This window comes from Equus caballus, chromosome 16 (genome assembly GCF_041296265.1).
Source record: "Equus caballus isolate H_3958 breed thoroughbred chromosome 16, TB-T2T, whole genome shotgun sequence".
NCBI lineage: Eukaryota > Metazoa > Chordata > Mammalia > Perissodactyla > Equidae > Equus > Equus caballus.
In genome coordinates, this window is record NC_091699.1 from 53,053,194 (window position 1) to 53,077,379 (window position 24,186).

The window sequence follows — 24,186 nt, forward strand, 5'->3', positions numbered from 1 at the left end:
TCCCAATGTCATTCTTTACAGAAATTGAACAAAGAATCCAAAAATTCATATGGGGCAAAAAAAGACCCCAAATTGCTAAAGCAATCCTGAGAAAGAAGAACAAAGCTGGAGGCATCACAATCCCTGACTTCAAAACATACTACAAAGCCACAGTAATCAAAACAGCATGGTACTGGTACAAAAACAGATGCACAGATCAATGGAACAGACTTGAAAGCCCAGAAATAAAACCACACATCTATGGACAGCTAATCTTTGACAAAGGAGCTGAGGGCATACAATGGAGGAAAGAAAGTCTCTTCAACAAACGGTGCTGGGAAAACTGGACAGCCACATGTAAAAGAATGAAAATCAACCATTCTTTTTCACCATTTACTAAAATAAACTCTAAATGGATCAAAGACCTAAAGATCCGGCCTGAAACAATAAGTCTTCTAGAAGAGAATATCGGCAGCACACTCTTTCACATCAGCTTCAAAAGAATCTTTTCGGGCACCATAACCCCTCACATGAGGGAAACAATAGAAAGAATAAACAAATGAGACTTCATCAGGCTAAAGAGCTTCTTCAAGGCAAGGGAAAACAGGATTGAAACAAAAAAACAGCCCACTAATTGGGAAAAAATATTCACAAGTTATTTATCCGACAAAGGGTTAATCTCCATAATATACAAAGAACTCACACAACTCAACAATAAAAAATCAAATAACCCAATTACAAAATGGGCAGGGGACATGAACAGACATTTCTCCAAAGAAGATATACAGATGGCCAATAGACACATGAAAAGATGCTCATCATCACTAACCATCAGGGAAATGCAAATCAAAACTACACTAAGATATCACCTTACACCTGTTAGAATGGCAAAAATATCCAAAACCAAAAGTGACAGACGTTGGAGAGGCTGTGGAGAAAAGGGAACCCTCATACACTGTTGGCGGGAATGCAAACTGGTGCAGCCACTATGGAAAACAGTATGGAGATTCCCCCAAAAAGTTAAGAATAGAAATACCTTATGATCCAGCCATCCCACTGCTGCGGATATATCCTAAGAACCTGAAATCAGCAATTCCAGAAGTTCCATGCACCCCTATCTTCATTGCAGCATTATTTACAATAGCTGTCATAGAACCAACCTACGTGCCCAGCAACTGATGAGTGGATAAAGAAGTTGTGGTGTATATATATACAATGGAATACTACTCAGCCATAAAAAAGGACAAAGTCGTCCCATTCACAACAACATGGATAGACCTTGAGAGTATTATGTTGAGAGAAATAAGCCAGACAGAGAAAGACGAACTCTGTATGACTCCACTCATAGGTGGTAGTTAACATATGGACAAAGAGAACTGATCGATGGTTGCCAGGGGACAGGGGGGTGGGGGGAGGGCACTAGGGGTTAAGTGGTGTGCCTACAACATGACTAATAATAATGTACAACTGTAATTTCACAAGGATGTTAACTTTTATAACTTTAATAAAAAAAATTTGCAAATCATATATCTGATAAGAGACATATCTAGAATATTTAAAGAACTTTTACAATTCAATAATAAAAACATAAGCAATCCAGTTCAAAAGCGGGCAAAGGCTCTAAATAGACATGTCTCCAAAGAAGATATACAAATGACCAATACGCACAGAAAAGATGCTTGACATCATTAGTCATTATGGAAATGCAAATCAAAACCACAATGAAATACCACTAGGTGACTACAATGAAAAAGATAGAGAATGATAAGTGTCAACAAGAATCTGGAGAAATTGGAACACTCATAACTTGATGGTTGGAATGTAAAATGGTGCAGCTGCTTTGGAAAACAGTGTGGCAGTTCCTCAAAAAATTAAACATAGAGTTATATATGACCCAGCACGTCCACTCCTGGGTATATACCCAATAGAACTGAAAACAAGTGCACACAAAAACTTGTACACAAATATTCATAACAGCAATATTGATAACACTCAAAAAACCGAAACAGGCCATATGTCCATCACATGATGCAAGGATTAAAAAATGTGGTATATCCACACAATGAACTATTATTCAATCATAAAAAGGAATAAAGCGCTGATACATGCTACAACATGGATAAGCTTTTTTTTTTTTTAAAGATTTTATTTATTTTTTCCTTTCACCCCCAAAGCCCCCGGGTACATAGTTGTGTGTGCTTCTACTTGTGGCATGTGGGACGCCGCCTCAGCATGGCTTAATGAGCAGTACCGTGTCCGCACCCAGGATTGAAACCAGCGAAACCCTGGGCCACCGAAGCGGAACATGCGAACTTAACCACTCGGCCATGGGGCCCGCCCCTGGATAAGCTTTTAAAACATTATGGTAAGTGAAAGAAGCCAGACATGAAAGGCCATGTATTGTATGACTCCATTTATATGAAATGTCCAGAATATGAAATCCACAGAGACAGAAAGCAGACTAGTGGTTGCCAGGAGGCTGGGAGGAAACGGGAATGGAGAGTGACTCCCAATGGGGATGGGAGTTTATTTTTGTGATGATAAAAATGTTCTGGAAACAGATAGTGGTGATGGCTGAAAACTTTGTGAATATGCTAAAAAACTACTGAATTTTACACTTTAAAAAGGAAATAAGTAAAATAAAAAACAACAAAAATGGTAACACTGACCTATCAGGCCATTGGCTACTGAACCTGGAAGTCAAATTGCCAGCTCCAGAGCAAACAAAATAAAGTTCAATCCACCATCCAAGGTGTACACCAGCAAGACAAATACTGATACACAGTTTATTCTCCTATCAAGATAACACACATCCAGGGGCCGGCCCAGTGGCATAGTGGCCCAGGCAACGGGAGCAACCTCTGGGCCAGTTTCCTTTCCTAATAAGTAAAATAAAACTAGGTCCCCAAAGTGAGGTCAAGCTTTTCTCCTTGAGCACCAAGAGAACGGACAGACCCTCCTGAATTTGAAGAGCACCAGCCTAGGTAACGTCAGGAAGGAGCCATGCGCTCAGCTGTAGAGCAGCTGAGCCCAGGCCTGGGGGTGGGCGTTGGGGGGCAGCATCAGTTCCACTCTGGGAACTGCAGCTCACCCTGGCTTCTCCCTCTTACTCCAAAAAACTAGGAAAGAAAAAAAGTAGGAGAGAAGTGAGATTCCACACCTGGTAGTTTTAACTTAGAATAAAGTATTTATTAATCCAGTTCTCCTTCTCTTGCCATAATACAACAGCAGGGCACAGATGGCCTGACACATCAGCGTGAAGTTGCCAGAAAGCCCCACCAGTCACAGACTGCAATGTGACTGGCTTTTGTTAGGCCAACAGGACTACAATTGCAGTATGGTTTCAAGTCCATACAGGCTGCAGACCAACTCCAGGGTCTCCAGCACCTGCCAAGGCTCCCTGGGTGGGCCCAGGAGCGTGAGAATCCACAGTACTGTGCAGATGTATTGAGAACGCTCCGGGCAGGCCACTGCTGCGGGGTACTGCCCCTTGCAGACGCCGGAGCTGTCCACCCCCAAGGCTGCTCGCTCAGAGGCCTGCTTCCCTTGGGAGCATCTATCTCCCTTTGGGTGACAATCAGAAGGCTGCACACCCAGATCAGCCTGGGTGTAAGAAGTCCCCACATGCCACCTGAGCCTGAGCAGCCATTGTTGTCTTTCCAGCTGGTCCATCCAGTCAACTGATGCTACTGCTGCTTGTGTGGAAGGGCCTCCCTGGTTGGCGGGAGCTTCCTGTGGATCAGGGTGAGTCCGCAGAGGATGAGGAACACTCCTCCCCACCACAAGACCTCCTGGTACTCTCCATACAACACAAAGCCCAGGAAGGCCTGCGGGACAGAGACAGCTGTGAGGCTGGGTGCACATGTGCCCAGAGGACTCGACCACCTCACCTCCCTGTGGCTGTCTGCCCTTCCAGGGCAGGAGGAAAGGGCTAGAGCCGGAAGTCTTGAGTTTGAAACCCAGCTGCCACCTTCAGCAAGTCACTCTATCCATTTCCATCTCACCTGGAGAAGCGGGGAGGGTACCTTCCTCACAGCACTGGATCCCAGGAAAGTGCATGAGAAAGACCAACAGAGGCCAGCAGCTAGGCCCAGCGCTCAGCCGGTGCCTGCTGTTCCCAGATTCGAGCTGGCATACCAACTCCTCCCTCCCTCGGTGCAGGACCGACTGGGCTCAGCCCCAGCTGGCTGACCTCAGCTACCAGAAGGAAGAAGCCCGACCCTCCACCTCTCATGCTGGAGCTCACAGACCCCCGGGAGATAGCTGGGTTGCACAGGCACTGCAGAGCGAGGGCTCCAGCCTGGAGGGGCAAGAAGCAGGTGGGTTTTTTCATAGTTGGACTTCATCCCATCCAACCTGAGAATTCCTCCAAGTTTCAGAGATTAGAGGAGCAACCACCATGGGTCAAGCCACAGCCCACCCTCTGCTTCTGTCCCTGTCCTTTCTCCTATCCGGGAAAGCAGGGGTTGCCCAAGGACAACCCACTCAAAACCCTCCCAGAACCCAGGTTCGAGACAGGGGGGCTGTACCCTCAGGATACTCACCGAGCTGAGGATGTTTGAAAACGTCACCGTGACAGACGCAATGGCTGAAGACATAGAGAAACTGAGGCCCCGGCTAAAGAACGTCCACATCAGAGAATTGGTGGTCCCCATCGCAAGAATGCCTAAGACGCAGAAGCCCATGCTCACCTGCAGGAGAAGGTGTCACTGCGGCCACGCCCAGCCCAGCAGCACGGCCAGGGTCATGGCCACTGGCAGTCGGGCCCTGACTGAGACCCACCCCAGCCTGGGGCTCCTCAGAGCTTTCCCGAGCAGGATTTCACTTTGCCCTCAGTGGGCAGCACACCCATTTCACAGCTGCAACAAACTCAGAGAAAACACTTATTTGGCTATCTTGCTGGCCATGTAACCTTGGGCAGAAGTTAAATGCTAACCCATAACCAGTATTTTTTACTGAACACCAGTTCCTTATAGGTCCTGCAGTGACCAATGGTTGAAGCTCAGTCCCACACGGCCACGTAGTTGTCATTCGTTATTCAGTAACGAGTAAAGCAGGGCCAGATCCTCACTTCCCGGGATCAGCTAACGCATGAATTATAGTTGTCTCCTCCCATCCTGTGCAGGCTACAGCGCACTCAGGCCAGTCCCACTGGGCAGTCCTGAGCTCTTACTCTGTGCCAGACCCTGTGCTAAGTGTTTTAAACTACATTCTCACTTATTCCTTAGCTTCACTTTACAAGAAGAACCTGACGCATTAAGCAACTGCCTAAAAGTGCCACCACAGCTGGTGGGAGCCACCAGCATTCCAATCCAGGCACTGTGGCTCCACGCTCTTAACCAGGACACAGGCCTGCCTGGGGAGGACACCACCTGGCATCACTGGAGGACTGGCAGATTTCCTTGTTTTTTAAAGGGGAGAGCCTTGAGAGAAGGGAGGATCTTTGGAGGCCTCCTACATAAAGGATATGCAGACCCCCTTGCTTGGTGTTGAGTTAGGAACCTGCCTGCAGACAGAGGGGCTTCCTCTGGGGGTTGTGCCCATCTTAACATCATTCTCTTATTTCTAACAGTTTTCCAGCAGCTGAATACACAGTATCTTGAGGAAGGGGTGTCTTCATATAATTTCCACAAAAGCATTATGCCAGTGCAGCCTGCTTATACAAAGGTTATGAAGGCCTGGTGCACAACTAGAAAACCTCATGGTTCACAGAGCGGCTCGTCTTACTTTGGACCACTTACTCCAAGAAGTACATCCAACAGGATATTAACCTCAAGCATGGAAGCTCCCACTGGATTAGCCCTAAATAGACTTAAATTTAAAAAATCAGCCTGTCCACTGTCCAGGTCAGGGTCTACGGAAACCTCGCTAGCAAGCAGAAGCTGGCCTCTGACTGGCAATGGGAGAGGCAAAGAGGTACACCTTAGCAGACGGGGGGCGGCAGTTTAGGAGTTCTGAGCATCAGGGGAATGTCCAGAACGTTTCTCTCAGTTTCCCCTTATCGCTAGGGCCCAAACTCTCAAGTTTCCTGGCAGCAGGGTAGACCAGTTAAATCACAGTTAATTACAGAGTGAAGAGATGGGCGACAGGCTTCTCACCTCAAGAGTCACATGGAGAGAAACGTTCAGGCACAAGGGGCTTAAAATGATAGGTAGAGAGAGGAGGCAGGAGGTGTTCCGCTTCCCCGAGAGCGAACTAGCCCAATCGGAGGACAGATTTCAGGTCCCTGGCGAGGGAAGAGGCCTGTCCCCGACGTCTCTTACCGCCTACCCTGGACGAGCGAGGGACCTGACTCAGAGTCCAGGGACGCTCTCCCGCCCCGGCTGACTGCAGCGCCCGGCGGAGGCCTGCGTCCCCAGCCCCGCCCGCCCCCCGCCCCCGCTCCCGCCCCCGCCGCGGCGCCCGGGCTCGACCTCGCTGCCGAAGGCCAGCTTCGCGGAGGCGGCGGCCAGGGCCCCGAAGGCGCCGGCGCACAGGCAGTTGAGCACGCCCCAGAGGCGGCGCCGCATCGCGCCGGCCCGGAGCTGCGGCGGCAGTTCGGCGGCGGCGGCGGCGGCGGGGTAAGCGACCGAGCGCACGGCGCCGGCGGGGGTCCGCGACCTCTCGGCCATGCTGCCCCCGCCGCCTGTCCCAGCGCCAGCCCTTCCCGCCACCCGCACGGCCGAGCGCCAGCGATTGCGCGGCGGCCTCACGTGACGCGACGCTCACGTGGGCAGGGAGGCCGGTGCGCGCTGCGCTAGAGCCCCAGGGGGCGGGGCGTGCGGGCAGGCGGACCTGTGGGCAGGCGGGGCGTGCGGGCAGGCGGGGCGTGCGGGCAGGCGGGGCGTGCGGGCGTGCGGGCGTGCGGGCAGGCGGGGCGTGCGGGCGTGCGGGCAGGCGGGCGTGCGGGCAGGCGGGGCGTGCGGGCGTGCGGGCGTGCGGGCAGGCGGGGCGTGCGGGCGTGCGGGCAGGCGGACGTGCGGGCAGGCGGGGCGTGCGGGCGTGCGGGCAGGCGGGCAGGCGGGCAGGCGGGGCGCGCGGGCGTGCGGGCAGGCGGGCAGGCGGGGCAGGCGGGGCAGGCGGGCCGGGCGGGGTCCCCCGCTGCCTCCTGCGGGCGCTGGCGGCCTTCGCCGTCAGGGTTAGGTTTACCCGGGAGTTTGTGCCGATGTCTGAGGCCGGGACTGTGCTACTGTGGTTGCTGGTGTAGAATAACTATTCATAGCGTAGCAGTCAGTTTCGGCCCTTGCCACTCGGTGCGGTCCAGCATCTGCTTCCCCTAGGAGTTTGTTAAAAACGCTGAATGACAGGCCCTGCCCTACAGCCATTGAATCAGAATCTGCATTTTAACAAGATCCCTAGGAAAGTCAGCTGCACCTTCCCGTTTGAGGAGCGCAAAGTGGAGAGACGCTTCCGCAGAGGGCGCTACATACCTCCAGACTCAGCGAGAAGGCAAGCTCCCGTTAGGGCTTCTGACAGATTAAAAGACCCAGGTGGATACACGCTCAGTTTAGGACATTTAGAAATTATGGTTGGAAGAAAATGTGTCATCCATAATCATTCCACTCAGATGATGCAGATTAACGTTACAGTCATGCGCTGCTTGGGTCAACGGTGGACCACATATACAATAGTGGTCCCATAGAGTTATAATGCAGATGAAAAATTCCTATGGCCTGTTGAGGTTGCAGCTGTCCTGATGTCACAGCTCAAGGCATTACTCACATGTTTGTGATGATGCTGGTGTAAACAAACCTAGTGCACGGCCAGTTGTATAAAAGTACAGCACATACGATTATGTACAGTTCACAACACTTGATAATGATCACAAATGACTATCTTACTGGTTTATATAGTTACTATACCATACTTTTTATAATTATTTTAGAGTGTAGTCTTTCTACTTATGAAAAAAATTTGCTGTGAAACAGTCCGTCATGTTATGCCAGTAACAACCTCATACATCTTGTGTTTATCACCACCTCTGGATTGCATCATTTTCTCTTGTGCTGCATTTAATCTCAGGTTCTTTTGTTCATCATGGCTGCTAACTGTACAAAATCTGCTGGTAGTGTTGCCAGTAAGAGCCCACATTGAGTGACTGACCTGGAAACGAAATTGAAAGTGATTAAGGACTTTGAAGGTGGAAAATCTGTGATGGTTATTGCTCGCTAATGAGGTGTGTCGCATTCCACCATAGCTACCATCTTGAAGGACAAGATCAGAGTGACGGAGCTGTTAGAGGATCTCCTTTGTTGAAGGCAGCGAGATTAACCAAAATTCAGGAAGGGCCTCTGTCAGACACGGAGAAACATCTAATGACCTGGATTAAAGACCAAACACAAAGTGTATCCCGCTCAGCACCATGATGATCATGGTTTGTGATGTTGAAAGAGAAGGCTGGACCCGGCTACAACGTTGAATTTACTGCTGGCTCCGGGTGGTTTCAGTGATTCAAGAACCGTTATTCATCACATAATGTGAGAGTGGGTGGGGGGTCTGCGAGTGCTGATGTGAAGGCAGCTGAAGAACTTTTGGAAACTAGATAAGCTGATTGAGGAGGAAAATTACTTGCCAGAGGAAACATTCAGTATGGATGAAACCTCCCTATTCTGGAAACAGATGCTTAAGCATGGTCCTTTCATCCATAAGGAGGCCAAGTCAATGCCAGGTTTCAAGGCTTTTAAGGACAGGATAACAGCCTTGCTGGGGGCAATGTTGCAGGCTACAAATTGAGACCCTTTGTGATCTGGCACAGTGAGAACCCCAGGGCCTTCAAGCATATCAATGAGCACACAATGCCAGTGTACCACAGCAGCAATAAGAAGTCTTGGATGACCCAGCTCCTCTTCCAAGATGCCTTCCTGAATTACTATGCCAGTGAAATGGGGAAGTACCGCTTAGCGAATAACATGCCTTTTGAGATTTTGCTTATTGTTGCTAATGCTCCCAAACATCCTCCTTTTATTGGTGATCTTCATCCCAATATCAAAGCAGTGCTGCTCCCTTCAAACACCACCTCTTGGATCCAACCAATGAATCAAGGAGTTATAGCAGCTTTTCAGTCCTACTACCTGAGCAGGACTTTTGCCCAGGTTATTGGTGCAACTGAGGAAGACACTGATGCAATTCTGGAAGGATTGCAACATGTATGACTGCATCAAGAACCTTGCTTGGGCTGGCGTGATGTCACCAAGGAGAGTATGGGTGGCATCTGGAAGAAGACACTCAGGAAGATCATCCATGACTTCAAAGGGTTTGACAAGAATGAGGAGGTTGAAAAATCAACCAGGCAGTGCCTGAGATGGCAGACAACTAACCTGGGTGTGGATGAGGATGACACTGAGGAGCTCCTGGAGGTGGTTCCTGAGGAAATGACTAATGAGGAGTTGTTGGAACTGGAACAGGAACGCACAGCTGAAGGAGAGGCAAGAGAGAAGGAAAATGCAGGAGAAAAGAACTCCCAAGAAAACTCACAGTGAAGGGTTTATTAGAAGCTTTTTCAGACCTCAACAAGCTCCTTAAAAAGTGTGAAAGCGTGGGGGCTGGCCCCGTGGCCGAGTGGTTAAGTTCGCGCGCTCTGCTGCAGGCGGCCCAGTGTTTCGTTGGTTCGAATCCTGGGCGCGGACATGGCACTACTCATCAAGCCATGCTGAGGCAGCATCCCACATTCCACAACTAGAAGAACCCACAACGAAGAATGCACAACTGTGTACCGGGGGGCTTTGGGGAGAAAAAGGAAAAAAAAAAAAATCTTAAAAAAAAAAAAGTGTGAAAGCGTGGACCCCAACATCGAAAGGTTTTCGTTAATAGAGAGGAATGTTCATGGTGCATTTCTGCTTACAAGCAAATCTATGTTGAAAAACAGACACAGACCAAACAAACCACAATGGACATAGTTCTGAAAAGAGTGACCCCTCCTCAACAAGAGCCTCAGGCAGGTCCTTCAGGAGGTATTCCAGAGGAAGGCATTGCTATCGTAGGAGAGGACAGCTCCATGCGTGTTATTGCCCCTGAAGACTTCCCAGTGGATCGAGATGTGGAGGTGGAAGACAGTGATACTGAGGATACTGACCCTGTGTAGGTCTAGGCTAATGTCTGTCTTTGTGTCTCAGTTTTAAACAAAAAAGTTTAAAAAGTAAAAAAAAAAAAATTTAAATAGAAAAAAGCTTATAGAATAAGGATATAAAGAAAGAAAATATTTGATAGCTGTACAATGTTTATGTTTTAAGCTAAGTGCTACTACAAGAGTCAAAAGTTAAAAAAATTAAGTTTATCAAGTTACAGTAAGCTAAGGATAATTTATTATTGAAGAAAGAAAATTATTTTTTATAAATTTAGTGTAGCCTAAGTGTCCAGTGTTTGTAAAGTCCACAGCAGTGTCCAGTAACGTCCCAGGCTCTCACGTTCACTCAGCACTCGCTCACTGACTCCCCAGAGCAACGCCCAGTCCTGCAGGCTCCTTCCGTGGTAAGCGCCCTATGCAGGTGTACCATTTTTCATCTTTTATGCTGTATTTTTAATGTAGCTTTTCTATGTTTAGACACACAGGTACTGCTGTGTTACAGCTGCCTACAGTGTTCAGTACAGTAACATGCTGTACAGGTTTGTAGCCCGGGAGCAATAGACTATGCCACATACCTGGGTGTGTAGTAGGCTATTCCATCTAGGTTTGTGTACACTTGCGGATGTTCACACAACCTCAAAATAGCCTAATGATGCATTTCTCACAACGTGTCCCCATCGTTAAGTGATGCATGACTGCACTTCTAATTTCCTATGAAATATGTCTAAGAATGTTTAAAATGCTTTCGTTTAGAAAATAGTACACATCTTTGAAAATAAAGTGCTGTTGAAGTGTATAAAGAAATACTTCCACTCTCTAGGAAAATCATTGTTATTAGAGTACTTTTTCTCTATGCATATTTAGTTTTATATATAGCACATGTTAAAAAATAGTTTATATAATGTGTATGGAACGTTTTAAAAACATGATTTCACGGTGAACACACCATTCAGCAGCATTCTTTTTTCCATTGGGGAAGTTTCTGTTGTAGTCCTTCCTTGCCACCCTCTCTCACAGAGTGGTTCTGTGGTTCAAATAAAAATGGATAACCCTGGGGCCGGCTCGGTGGCACAGCGGTTAAGTGCGCACATTCCGCTTCGGCAGCCCAGGGTTCCCCGGTTCGGCTCCCGGCTGCGGACATGGCACTGCTTGACAAGCCATGCTGTGGTAGGCATCCCACATATAAAGTAGAGGAAGATGGGCACGGATTTGAGCTCAGGGCCAGCCATCCTCAGCAAAAAGAGGAGGATTGGCAGCAGATGTTAGCTGAGGACTAATCTTCCTCAAAAAAAAAAGATAACCCTGGTAACTCCTGTGTGGTACAAACTGCCCCATTTTGCAAGTGAGGATCAGAGAGGCACCATGCCACTGAACAAAAAGCTGTGTGAGCCCCGGCTCAAAGAGGATCCCCTCCAGAAGCTCTTATGTTATGTGGAACCTACAGGAAATCAGGCGGTCTTCCCTCCAGAAGCTCTTATGTTACGTGGAACCTACAGGAAATCAGGCTGTCTTCCACTTGATCAACTCTGCGTGCTTTAAAGAATATAAAACACGTTTTCTTAAAACAAATGTTGTCTCTACTAGCACTAGAGGTTGAGCATCTCAGAGCCACATCCTGTGAAACGCAGTCTTGGCCACTCCCCTACCTTCACACCAGTCCTGTGGTCATGTGTCTCCCTGCCAGCCTGCCAGCCCCCTGAGGGCAGGGACAGATTTCTGTCTCCTGTAGGTCCTTGATGCCCAGCACAGGTCCTTGTTCTGGTCGTGATGGTTCAATTGACACCATCCTTGGCCACTCTGCTGGGAAGAGACTTCTGCCTCCTAGACAAAAGCTCTCGTGTGCACACTATCACCTGCTAGGAATCTTGTTAAAATGAAGATTCTGACTTGGGTCTGGAGGTGGATGGAGTGTCTGCACAGCTAACAGGCTCCCAGGTGGTGCCAGTGCTGCAGGTGGAGGACCCCGCGGAACAGTGAGCCAGCCTCTGATGGACTGCTGCCTTCAGTGCACTCACAAGCCTTGCAACATACTTGCCTCCCTGTCAGGGCAGAAGCCATGCGTGTTTTCTCTTTCTTTGTTCCTGCCAGGGCTGAAGACTGTGACCAACTCATGTCCTTGCTACAAATACTTGATTGAACAGACTATGGTATGATTAAAAGATAAATACAATAAAACTTAAAAACTTACTAACAGCAACATGATGCAAACTAGAGCATCCTGCCCTGGGACAGCGTGGAGAGGAATGAATACCTCGACTCAGTTATTAAAAAGGCAATTATTTATTTACTTATTTAATTTATTTATTTTGAGGAAGATTAGCTCTGAGCTAACATCTGCAATCCTCCTCTTTTTGCTGGGGAAGACAGGCCTTGAGCTAACATCGTGCCTATTTGTCTCTACTTTATATGTGGGACGCCTACCACAGCACGACTTGCTGAGCAGTGCCATGTCCACACCCGGGATCTGAACCAGTGAACCCCGGGCCACCAAAGTGGAACGTGCGCATTTAACCGCTGCGCCACCGGGCCAGCCCCTAAAAAAGCAATTAAAACAAACCTCGGAGATGGCTTACAGGCAAAAGATGCCTCACAAGTTCTGGGTGACCCATTCAAACTCTCCCTCACCTTTAAGGGCTAGAAGTCACAAATGTAAGAGGTCCTAGGGGTCAAGGAGGGAATTTAAATGAGTGAGGCCCCTGGGGTTAGACAGTAGGGACAGGTGGGGCCTGTGATGACCTAGGGAGTGAAAGTCTTGTCTATTGCTCTCTCTCCAACCTTACCTCTGTTTCTTCCTCTGTCTTCTTTTTTCACCCTGTGTCCATGTCTCTGCCCCTTATTTGTTCTGTCCCATTAAACAAATGAGCACATATTCTGGGCCAGGGCCTGTTCCAGACAGCAGAGTTGCCAGGATGACTGAGTCCTGCACTCCTTTGGGTTCTGACTTTTTGCAAAAATCTCACTTCTAACTCCCTGTCCTGAGCTGGCCTAAGGCTTTATCTCCTTACCATGAGTGATGTTACAGGTTGAATTGTGTCCCCAAAGAGATATGTTAACCTCTTAATTCCCAACACCTATGAATTTGACCTTATTTGGAAATGCAGTCACTGCAGATGCAATCAAAGTAAGATGATTAGAGTGGGCCCTAATCTGACTAGTGTCCTTATAAGAAGAGACAGAGACATAGAGGAGAATGCCTTGTGACCACAGAGGCAGAGATTGGAGTGATGCATCTTCAAGCCAAGGAACGCCAAGGATTGCTGGCAACACCACAACTAAGAGGCACAGAACAGATTCTCCCCTGGAGCCCTCAGAGAATGGCCAGCCTTGCCAACACTTTGATTTTGGACTTCTGGCCTCTAGAATTGTGAGAGAATAAGTTCCTGGTTTCTGTGTGTGTGTGTGAAGAAGATTGGCTCTGAGCTAAGATCCATGCCAATCTTCCTGTATTTTATATGTGGGATGCTGCCACAGCATGGCTTGATGAGGGGCATGTAGGTCTGTGCATGGGATCCAAACCTGCAAACCCCAGGCCACAGAAGGGGAGCACATGAACTTAACCACTGTGCCACTGGGCCGGCCCCACATCCCTGTTGTTTTAAGCCACTCAGGTTGCGGCAATTTGTTGGGGCAGCCCTAGGAAACTCATAGAAGCGATGAGACCCAAGCCTCTTTATTACCAGCTTCAGTACTCCACTTCCTCCCCCCTCCAAGGCAGTCAGTGTCTACTCTCTACCTTACACTGAATTTTAGCTCTTTTTCTGTTTCTGGCTCTTAGGGATTTATTATATTATTGAGAGTTCAACTATGCATTAGTTTTTAAAAATTGTTTTCCTTCAGCTTTATTGAGGTATAATTTACAAACCATAACATTAACTCATTTTGAATATAGTTGAATTTTTATTACATTTAGAGTTGTACAACCATCACTACAAACCAGTCACATCAAAAAGTCCCCTCATGCCCACATGGTCATTCCCACTCTCATCCCTAGCCCCAAGCAACCAATGATTTGCTTTCTATAATTTTGCCTTTTCTGGACATTTCACATACATGGAGTCATATAATATGTGGCCTTTTGGGTTTGGCCTCTTTTGCTTAGCATTTTTTTTTTTTTTTGAGGTTCATTCATGTTGTAGCTTCTATCAGTTTATCTCTTTCTTATTGCCCAGTAGTATTCCATAATACATAAAAAGTGTTCTGTATCATTAGTCATTAGGAAAGTGTGATATACCACTATACATCCACTAGGATGGCTATAGTAAGAAAATCTGACAATGACAAGTGTTGGTGAAGATGTGGAGAAATTGGAACACACTGCTGGACGGAACGTAAAATGGTGTAGCCAGCACGTCTGGAAAACAGGCAATGTCTTAAAAAGTTAGAGATGCGCTTACCAGATGACCCAGCTATTCCACTCCTAGGTATCTACTCAAGAGATAGGAAGCAGATGTCTGTACCAAGACTTATACACCAATATTACAGCAGCATTATCCATAATTGCCCCAAATTGCCAATGGTTCAAATGTCCATCAAATCCACACAATGGAACCCTAGTCACAATAAAAAGGAAGGAAATGTGGATACACAGAAGTTCCCTGAGGGCAGGCGTCTGTGTGCTTTGTACACTAAGGACCGGGGCCTGGCATACAGTAGGTGCTCATTAAGTGTAAGGTGAATGAACAATGCAAACCACTGGATTAAACTGTTTATTTTTAAAAGATTTTATTACATTTTGAAAAATGGCCATATTTACAGTCATAAAAAATGCTCATGAGAAAACTTAAAGTAGGAATACAAAAATAATCTCTATTAACAAGTTTGCTTTTTATACATGCTGCGCAGGCAGTCATTAACCTCACTGCGAGCTGTGAAACCACTCCATACTGTTCGAGCTTCTGACGGAAGACTCAGAGATTATAGCAGGACCTAAGGAAAAAATTATCTGGCCAACGTCCACCGTAAACTTTAGCTACAGGCTTTTATTTTAAAAAGACGAAAGGTTTTCCCAGTTTTTACGGTTCATTTAAAGCCTTGAAATGAGGTGGTAACGCCTAAGAGCAGACTGCTGACTGCCGCAGGGTGCAGATGGGCGCAGAACGTGCGTCAGGAACTTGAAGGCCAGCACCCCCACCACAGCCACGGTAAATCATCACGGTCCTTAACTCAGCTCTACAAGGGAGCAGGGAGGGCTTACTTTCATAAGAGGGAAAAAAGTCTCCAAACAACGTGATGCCTGGGTAGTTGAGCAGGATCCTTACGATTCATTCTTTTTCTTTTCCTTTAAAGATGCATTTTCAGCAAGCAATTTTTCTCTCTCCTGGTAATTTCAAAAAAAAAAAAAAAGGAAAGGAAAAAATTAAGACTCCAAGTCTTTCAGGAAAGTATTCTTGGCATTCATTAAGTTTATATTTCTAGTTAAGACTACAATTTTCAATTTGTAAAATACTTAACATTAAATAGGAATCTGATGTGTACGATAACTGACTGAATTATGCTTGGAATGGCAATGACTGAATTTTTTTTGAATGCAGGAAGTTCCCTGAAGAAAGCAGTTAAGTGATTCAATAATTAAATTAAATTTTAATTAATCATTTTAAAACCAGAGTGAGTTTATTCAGAATAATTTCCAGAGCTTACCTCGGCAAGTCTGACATTTTCCTTCTTCAGCCGCACCACGTAGTGAATCTTCTGATGTATGTTTTGGTGACCCACCAACTTCCCGTTTTCCTCAGCGAGATACTCCACCTGCTTCCGCAACATTTCCATCTCCTGCAGGTACATCAATCCAGGAGGGGAAAATGAGCTGCTTTTAATTTTTCTTTTAAAATAACATTATTTCATGCCTTCCAAGAGCACAGGGAATGAGAGAAGAGCCCAGGTTCTCAGCTTTGGGGACCACACATCTCTGCATATGGTAGAGCCGCTCGGAACCACAGGACACCCCATCACAGACCTGAGCGTCGTGCTGATTGGGTTCTATTAATTCACACATCCTAAGTAAATGAAAATCCAACACACAAATGCACCTGCAGTGTTCTCTCCTTTTCTTCATAAAATTCTTCCAGTTTTGATCTCAGTTGTTCCTTTTCTTGAAATGCTTTAGACTCCAAAGTTCGGGTTCGCTCGACCTCCTCAGTCATTCTAAGGTGGTCTGCCTCCTTGTGCTGAAGGGCGCTCTGCACTTCTTCTAGACTGTAACAGTAGATATCACTTTACGGTCTTCCAAAGGGACAGAATTACAACACAGTACTCAAATCAATCTCTTTCCCCCAAGCCCAGGATTTGGATCTAAGAGGATCGCTAACATTCAGTCCTCCGCTCCACAGCACAGAAGACAGCAAGAGCTGCATACATGCTTTTTTGTAGTTCTTTTACCCAAGATTTTCATTTTGGAAAAGTACTCAAACCATTTTTAAAGATTGGCAGCCGAGCTAACAACTGTTGCCAAACTTTTTTTTTTTTTGCCTGCTTTTTTCTCCCCAAATCCCCCCAGTACATAGTTCTATATTTTAGTTGTGGGTCCCTCTAGTTGTGGCATACGGGACGCTGCCTCAGCATGGCTTGATGAGCGTGTGCCATATCTGCACCCGGGATCTGAACCAGCAAAACCGTGGACCGCTGAAGTGGAGCGCGCAAACTTAACCACTCGGCCACAGGGCTGGCCCCCATTTTTTAAATAATAAAAGTTTAAAATGGAAACTTTTAGATTCAGCCCGCTTGGAGCAAATGTAACAAGTATTATAGTCTGCATGATTTATGCATGAGCCTCAGGGGGCCTCAAGTTTTAAACAAGAGGAAACCAGGAGTCATGAAAAGGGAAACCTGGTCAGTTATATTGTTCTCACTGTCCACAAGGAGAAAAGTCATCCACTTCTTCAGAGAAACTAAGCTTTTCCTGGCACTTATCTCTTTAAGTTCTTTTTTTAGAGTGGCTTCATGTGAGGAACCATTTTGGCAAGTGGTATTTAGGAAAATAATTTTGTAAACATCTATTACATTCACATATGACTGCAGAGGGAGAGAAGTTAGTTACCTTGTGGATGAAATAAGAACTTCTTCTGTTAAAAGAGAATAAAGAAAAGATCAAGAAGAACTTGAATTATAAAATAGTGCACTTACTCTGCTTTCATTTTCAGCATTTCTTCAATTAATTTATTCTATAATAAGATAAAAAAAGGAGAAAGATTTAGGCTTAAGTTCTTAACATTGCTAAAAAAAGATTGAAAGTAACCAGTCCACTCTCCTTCATGGTAATAAAATCAATTAAACCAACATCCTTTTCCACAATCCCAGCTACACATACATAAAGGGGGTACCTATTTACAAGACTTCAAGTACTGTGCCCTCTAAGGCCTCAAATAGGCACTTGGTACTTGCTTCTAAATGGAGAATTCTGTGGGTATCCTGAGCAGTAGGCTTACCAGCTAGGCATGAGGACAAATTCAGTCTTAATTCTCAGCTATGTCTAAATGCTGATGGTGAATATCAAACTTAACAGCGGGAATACAGAAAAGGCAGAAATTTCAATAGTAAAATGGTTTCTAAAATATATCATCATAAATGCTAACTATAAAAGCATTTCTCAGACAAAAGAAATTGCAAGTATTATGTAAAAAAAATTATCATACTTTAGCAAGTCTTTCTTTGATAATTTCTTCTTGCTCATTCTTCAGCTGCTGATGGTCTGGATGATTCTGTTCACTGCACAGAATAGGGAGGGAGGATGGGGAAAGACTGTCAAGTACAGACAAGTATCAATTTCATATCTATTATATGCAGCAATGCCAAGTTGTGCAGAGAAAAGCTAACTCTGTGGTGATTAGGTCAAGTTAGCAGTTGATAAATGTGATCAACACATGGGGATAAAATAAGGCACCTCCTCAGAATTCAGGATTCCTCTCATACCAAAGTGAGATGAGAAAAACCAGGAAATCTAATCAAGGCCCAGTTGAAAGTAAAATGAAATAGAAACAGTCAAGAGTGGTACCATCTGAAGATCAAATGTGAGTAAAAGGGGGCTGAGAGAAGGGCAGTCCAGGGGCCTGGTATGAACGTGATCAGCTGGGAGGGGGCATCTTTGGGGGCGGGGAGGGTTCCTTAGGCTGGCCTGGCCCGTGGAGCCCCTGACATCCCCTCTGCTTGGATTTCATAGTCAGTGGCAATTTTCTGATGATATTCTGGCTTCCCATGTATGCTGACACGATGTATGCTGGTGGTTGGATTCCCCAACCACCAGATATAAATCTCTTCATGGAAAAGGAATGCTCCTCTATATAAAGGAAATTACATTCTGGATGATATATCTGTATCATGTGAATTTGATTAATGTGAGTCCATCTCTGTGAGCCTGACCAGGTCAAGATAATAAATTGAGTTTCTGTGGGCAGCCCCTGGACCAGGAGACATGCCCCTAGGAGAAGCTGCCTGAATGCTGTAGGCTTCTCTAGGAATCTCTCTCTCACTGGTGAGTAAAAGATTGTTTCTTGAAGGAAAATAGAAGCTATGTAGTTTCTTTCATTTAATGGATCTGGTAACCTAGACAAAAATGGTAATGAGATCTCAATGAGGAAAACACCTAAAATCATTATGGAAGATGTGTTTTCTGTGCTCTAATCTAGGGGTGAGTAAATTTTTTCTGTCAAGAACCAGATAGGAAACATTCTAGGCTTTGGGAACCAACTGGTCTCTGTCACAACTATTCAACTTGGCTGTTGTGATGCAAAAGCAGCCATAGCAGTATTTAAATAGAGGGACAGGACTATGCTCAATAAACTTTATTTACCAAACAGGCTGTGGGCTGGATGGGACCTCAGGGCTACAGTATTCTCCTACTCCAACCTTTCATGAAGAAGGTTCTGTATGGCTCCTCATATAAGGCACACAAGGCTATGAAATACAGTGTTTTTAATTGTGGTTTTATAAATGATCGAGAAGCATTCTATGTTCCATGCTCAAACTAACTCTTGATGAAACGCAATATACTAAGTAGAATGCTTCTCTTTAATATGACTGGATGGAGCATATGGAAACTAGGTGAGCAGACTGTGGGCCACCTGCATCAGAATCACCCAGAAGGGGCAGTGAAATCCCTAGAAGGGGATGCCATTACAATGAGCGTCTCCAATGCTCACTAACACTTGAGGAGAACCGTGTAGGAAGAGATTTTTAGCACAGCCCCAGTACCAGCCTCCAGGAACCGCTGTCTCATTTGGGTCTTGGACAGTGCTGCTCAGGGCTGCTTCTGGACAGGGATGGGGAGCTGCAGGGGTGGGCACGCATCTGTCAAAGACCTTCTGGCAACAGTCGAATAGCAGACACCCCTAATCTGGGCAGTTGAATTCAGTAAGGGCCTCCATCCCTTTGATTCACTTGACCTTACCGCGCAATTTTACAGCCCCCTCATACCCCATCCCTCGGAAGGTTAATAGGCAGGATGATAATTCAACCTTGTCATACTTAATAACTACCATTTATTGACTCTCCTCTGCCAAACACTAACCAGCATTTTATACACATTATTTTTGGCCTTTAAAACACCTTGTGAGAGAGCTATCATTTTCCTCATTTTATTGCTAAGGAAACTGAGGCACTAAGAGGTTATAAAGTGTGTCCAAAACCACACAACTTTCAAGGGTCAGAGGCAGGACATAGCCTGGGTGTGGTTGCCCCTGACACTATGCTGTGCCATTAGAAAATACAATTAGAAAATTGCCTTAGCTGAAGCCAAAACACACAAACACACACACAGAGGCACCCAACCCCAAGGGAACACTCCTCTATAAAGCTCCTGCCCAGCTCTCCCTAGCCCGTGAGTCACGAAGCAAAAGCAACCAGCAGGGAGTTCTCCCTTTTCCTGCAGGACCTCTCGAACTTTGTCTTGCTGATGTATTTGCTCCCCCACCCCAACCTCAAACAGAATTAGACAGTTTGGTTCAAGTATTTCACGTGTTTCAACTTCACTCAATAACTCTACAACAATGCAAAGGTTAACAGAGTAGGCAAGACCATGAATACCTTATTCTCCCAGCCTGGAACAAGCAACACCCTCATCAGACCTGATTCAAAAGCAACTGACGAGCTTCTCCTGGGTTAGTGGGAAACATCAGACACACTGTGAAACCAATTCCAACCTCGCTCACTTAACTCTACCCAGGCAGGCCAAGCTTTAGCCCAGGGAGTTCTGGTGGCTCTTTCTCACCTGTTGTCCTTTTGTCTTTTAACATCATCCAGCTGACCTTGCAGGAGCCAGTTTTTCTCTCTTAGCTGCTCAGCTTCCTGGCGTAGGTTTTCCATTTCACACAACTGCTCCTAATAACAAATCAAATCATGTCTTTTCAGAAAACACATTACAGTAGGCATTATTTTGCTCCCCAAGGCCATAACTGAGACAGGCATTCCTCTTTGAAGCTCCTCCTATGCACAGAACACTGCACTGGGGATCACTGGATAAAAAGTAGACTACTATATGTGAAACTCTTGGGGGCCTGGAACCGTGCTTCATTTTCCTATCCACAGCATCTTAAACATAGTCTCTTATCAGTTACCGCAAAACTCATTAAATTCCTTTTTGAGAAAAGATGACAAAAAGTCCGTACTTTGGCAAATGTTCTGTTTGATTCTATTTAACAGATTCTAATTAAAAAAAACAAACAAACTGATGTACCACAGCCCATCTCTCAAAATACTTAATTGGATTTTAACTTGAAAATCATGAGCATAACCATCCAGAAGAAATAAATACCTGTCTGCAAGGAGAGTCCTTTTTGATTTACTTCTACTTGTGTGCTGCTTGATTTCTTTTAACCTGACCCAATTTCTTCTAAGTACCAAGATCACACCAATTTGGATGACAGCTACACTCCAGAGACAGCAGCATACTGAGAGCTGCCCTACATAAAAAGGCCAGGAATGATCCCCTCCGTGAGAAACAAAGCTGAAGAGTGATAGCATCTTCACATACTTCCCGTCACTTGGTTAGAGTAAGCTAATTTTGTTCCTAAACAAAAACTCACTGCAGAGCAATGACCTCATAGGCAAAAAGGTACCTTCTATGGGGCCTAACGTCCTCCCTACCCACCCCACACACACCTACACGTCACCTACCCAAGCACGCTTCCACACGTCTCTCACCCCTAAATGCTACTAAACATACTCTCCCCACACACAAACACCATACCCTCAAGTAGCTGGATAAAAAAAACTAGAAGGAAGTTTAAAGAAATGGCAAACAAGAGAAACGTATTTCTAACTATCATAGACCAAAGCAAATCTAATATACAAAAAATGCCTAAAAATCGTTGAGAAAAAGTCCAACAATAGAAAAATGAGTGAAGGATATAGTTCATAGAAACAGAAAAACAAAAGATGCTCAACCTTACTCCTAATAAGAAAAATATAAATTTAAAATTACAATGAGATAACATGCTTTAGCTATTAAATTGGTAAAGATCTAAAAGTCAAACAGCACTGTGATGAGAGGAACTGGTGCAGCCTATATGATATGATACCATCACATAAAAACAGATGGAGTGGGGAGACAATGCTTACAAACTTGCTTATAAACGCACCGAAAATTTCTAAAAAGATAAATAGGAAACTGACTACACAGGGAGCCTCCACGGACAGCAAACCAGGTAACTTAGAGTCAAAGGTGACAGGAAGACTTTTCTCTGTCTGCCCTTGAATTGTGCACCTTCTGAATTTTGTATCCTCAGTAACCATGAAAGATACTGATTATTTTAAAACATTAAATTTATTGGAAAAAATTACCCAGTTACCTTCATTCTGAGGATTTCAGCATTTTTGACTCCTCTGTCTTCACTTAACTTTGTTACAAGACGCTGCAAAGAAATCTTAGAGGCTCTTCCATCTTCTATCTCTTGTTCTTGTGTTTCCAGGAGTTTTGCCAAATGTGTTTGAAAATGAGGTGGTGTTTTAGGGCTCTAAAATAAAATCAAATTTCATCCAATACCTGATTAAGTGACGTTATAAAGGTTTCATTTTAAATGTAGATGTCAAGCATAGAGAAAACAGTCAGGCTATTTAGCTTGTTATTCTAATTCTTGTCTACGTAAAACAAATAAAACACTGGTACCTTTTTATCAAGTAAAAACCAGAAAAGTTAGTGACAATCTTTTTCTATAAAAAGACAGAGCTATGGTCTTAGTAATTTCCAAACTTTTATCTCACACAAAATGAGAAGTACCTGGGGATACTCAGCAGCAGAGTCCATCACATGTTCTAGCTGCTTCATTTTGAAATTATATTCATTCTTTTTCTGTTCTACTTCCTCTTTCTTTTGGTTTAGCTGGGAAAATCGAACAGATGTAAGGTTACAAGTTAGAAAATAAAATGGGACATACAGTCCAATGAGAACAATCTTCCCAAGGCATGTGGAAATAGGCTTTTTACATTATTTTTTCAGGACTTGATTAATAATTTGAAAAGCGGTAAGATATTAAAACAAAACTGTAGCAATTTTTAAAGTAATAAACTGTAAAATCTGGGGTTGCCATTTGTGTCTGTCTACCTTAGTTGCTACTATAACTCTCTCACCTCCCTTTCCCTCACAAATTTATTTACACTTAAAAAAAGAACTTTCCTTTTAAGCTTCACAAGTAATCAAAGGGTCTTTCGAGGAAAATTACAAAATATAAAACAGCAGCCAAAAATAGGATAAAAATCAGCCATAATCTTACTGCAGTGGTTAGAACTTGCTGGCACATGTCAAGGGTCGAGGGTGGGCAAGAAGACAGCCAAGCACGTCTAAGCCCACAGTGCTGCTGCCCAGCTCCGGAAGATTGATTACCTAGGCGCCCCGTTAGCTCACCTTTCTGTATATACAGAGTTAGCCTCGGCAGGACGTCATGACGACCTCGACAACCATGCAGTCCTCCTGGCCACCCCCCGGCCCCATCCTGAGCGACAACCCCCTGCATCTCACCTCATGCTGAAGTTCCTGGATGAGGGCCTCCTTCCTGGCCACCTCCTCCTGGGCAGACTGCAGCAGCCCCAAGTGCTTTTCTGAGGCCTGGGTGAGCGTGTTCAGCTGCTCAGTGGCATGAGCCAGGTCCTCACAGAGCATATCCCTCTGTGAGGGGACAATCCCCACAAAGGACAATTTAATTGTGGTACTCCAATAAGGATTTGCAAATCATTACTATGTTCAATTATGAAAAGGTTAAGAAAACTTTAAGAATTTCTTTTTGCTTTTGTTCTACTCGATTCCAAGACAAACCAAGCAGTTAATATTTAAGTGAACAGGTCTAGAGATAAACATAGTAAATTCATATAGATATCCCAATTGAAGTTTAATTGCATTCCCCTCACCTCCAGGATCTCAAAACTGATCTCTTTCCTTGGGAGGACTTGAGGTACAGGTCTGTAGCTTGCCTGCTGTCTCACCAACTGACTTTAGTCCTTTATGCATTGGAAGGTAAACAGCTATAAAGATGAGTACCCCTCAGCTAGTTGGGGAGGGGCTGGGCAGTTCAACAGACTGCGATACCTAGTTACAGGCCACCAAAGTTTAAGGGGGCTAGCTTGATGGAAAGCAGCAGAGAAAAATAGCAGTCCTGTAGGTTGCATATGTAATCCCTACCAATTTTGAGCAGAATCTGCTTACCCTAACTCTCCAAATATGCATGTATATATGCATATACATAGTAATGCATACAATTATATATACATTAATAATACAATATTATATATACATCACAGATACAATAATATGTGTGTGTATATATACATATATTCTTGATGTGCTTTCCCATGTACTCACTCTTTTATTGCATCATTTTCATTGGGTGGGCTCTGTTTCATCTGATGGATGCACCACAATTTAACATATCACTAAATATTCTTGTTGATTTTAATTTTTTACTATTATATGCATTTTATACTCATATCTAGATTATTACTTGAGGCGAAATTTCTAAAAGTGCAAACTCAAAGTGTATACAAAAACTTTAAAGCTATGTGTTACCAGACCACCTCCCCAAAGGCTGAGCTTAAACCTCACCAGAAGTTTGAGTAATCACCCTTCTCTGTACATCTTCCTTGAGTCTTAATATTTACCAGTTGTGAGATCAAAAAATAGCTCTTATTTTAGTTTGCATTTCTTTGATCCCAAAGAAGTTTCCAGCCACTATATTGCTCCTTTGGGG

General features: G+C 44.9%; 2 protein-coding genes across 4 annotated transcripts in view; both read right to left on the bottom strand.

The window, feature by feature from the left end:
- Window positions 1–1,465: 1,465 nt before the first annotated feature.
- On the bottom strand, window positions 1,466–6,886 carry TMEM42 (transmembrane protein 42). The gene is made up of 3 exons (XM_023620589.2): window positions 6,393–6,886; window positions 4,524–4,670; window positions 1,466–3,806 (listed from the first exon to the last, which is right to left on the bottom strand). The coding sequence occupies exons 1-3, from the start codon at window positions 6,588–6,590 to the stop codon at window positions 3,666–3,668; spliced, it is 486 nt and encodes a 161-aa protein (XP_023476357.2). The 5' UTR covers window positions 6,591–6,886; the 3' UTR covers window positions 1,466–3,665.
- Window positions 6,887–14,714: 7,828 nt separating this feature from the next.
- The window catches only part of KIF15 (kinesin family member 15), a 60,561-nt gene continuing 51,089 nt past the window's right edge, over window positions 14,715–24,186 (bottom strand). For all 3 annotated transcript variants that reach the window (XM_070237859.1, XM_001916788.6, XM_070237860.1), the window contains exons 27-35: window positions 22,965–23,111; window positions 22,227–22,328; window positions 21,799–21,963; window positions 20,220–20,329; window positions 17,650–17,722; window positions 17,141–17,178; window positions 16,048–16,213; window positions 15,659–15,790; window positions 14,715–15,338 (exon numbers count right to left, since the gene is read on the bottom strand). In XM_070237859.1, coding sequence (XP_070093960.1) covers window positions 15,276–15,338; window positions 15,659–15,790; window positions 16,048–16,213; window positions 17,141–17,178; window positions 17,650–17,722; window positions 20,220–20,329; window positions 21,799–21,963; window positions 22,227–22,328; window positions 22,965–23,111 — 996 coding nt within the window. In that variant the 3' untranslated portion in view covers window positions 14,715–15,275. The remainder of the gene's footprint in view (window positions 15,339–15,658; window positions 15,791–16,047; window positions 16,214–17,140; window positions 17,179–17,649; window positions 17,723–20,219; window positions 20,330–21,798; window positions 21,964–22,226; window positions 22,329–22,964; window positions 23,112–24,186) is intronic.

What these genes read in the sequence shown, in the direction of transcription:
- TMEM42 (XM_023620589.2), bottom strand. Translation starts at nt 6,590, where the DNA reads ATGGCCGAGAGGTCGCGGACCCCCGCCGGCGCCGTGCGCTCGGTCGCT. An exon ending in AGCTGGCCTTCGGCAGCGAG is followed by an intron (nt 4,671 to 6,392) that starts GTCGAGCCCGGG and finishes CTTCTCCTGCAG; the next exon opens with GTGAGCATGGGCTTCTGCGT. An exon ending in TTTCAAACATCCTCAGCTCG is followed by an intron (nt 3,807 to 4,523) that starts GTGAGTATCCTG and finishes TCTGTCCCGCAG; the next exon opens with GCCTTCCTGGGCTTTGTGTT.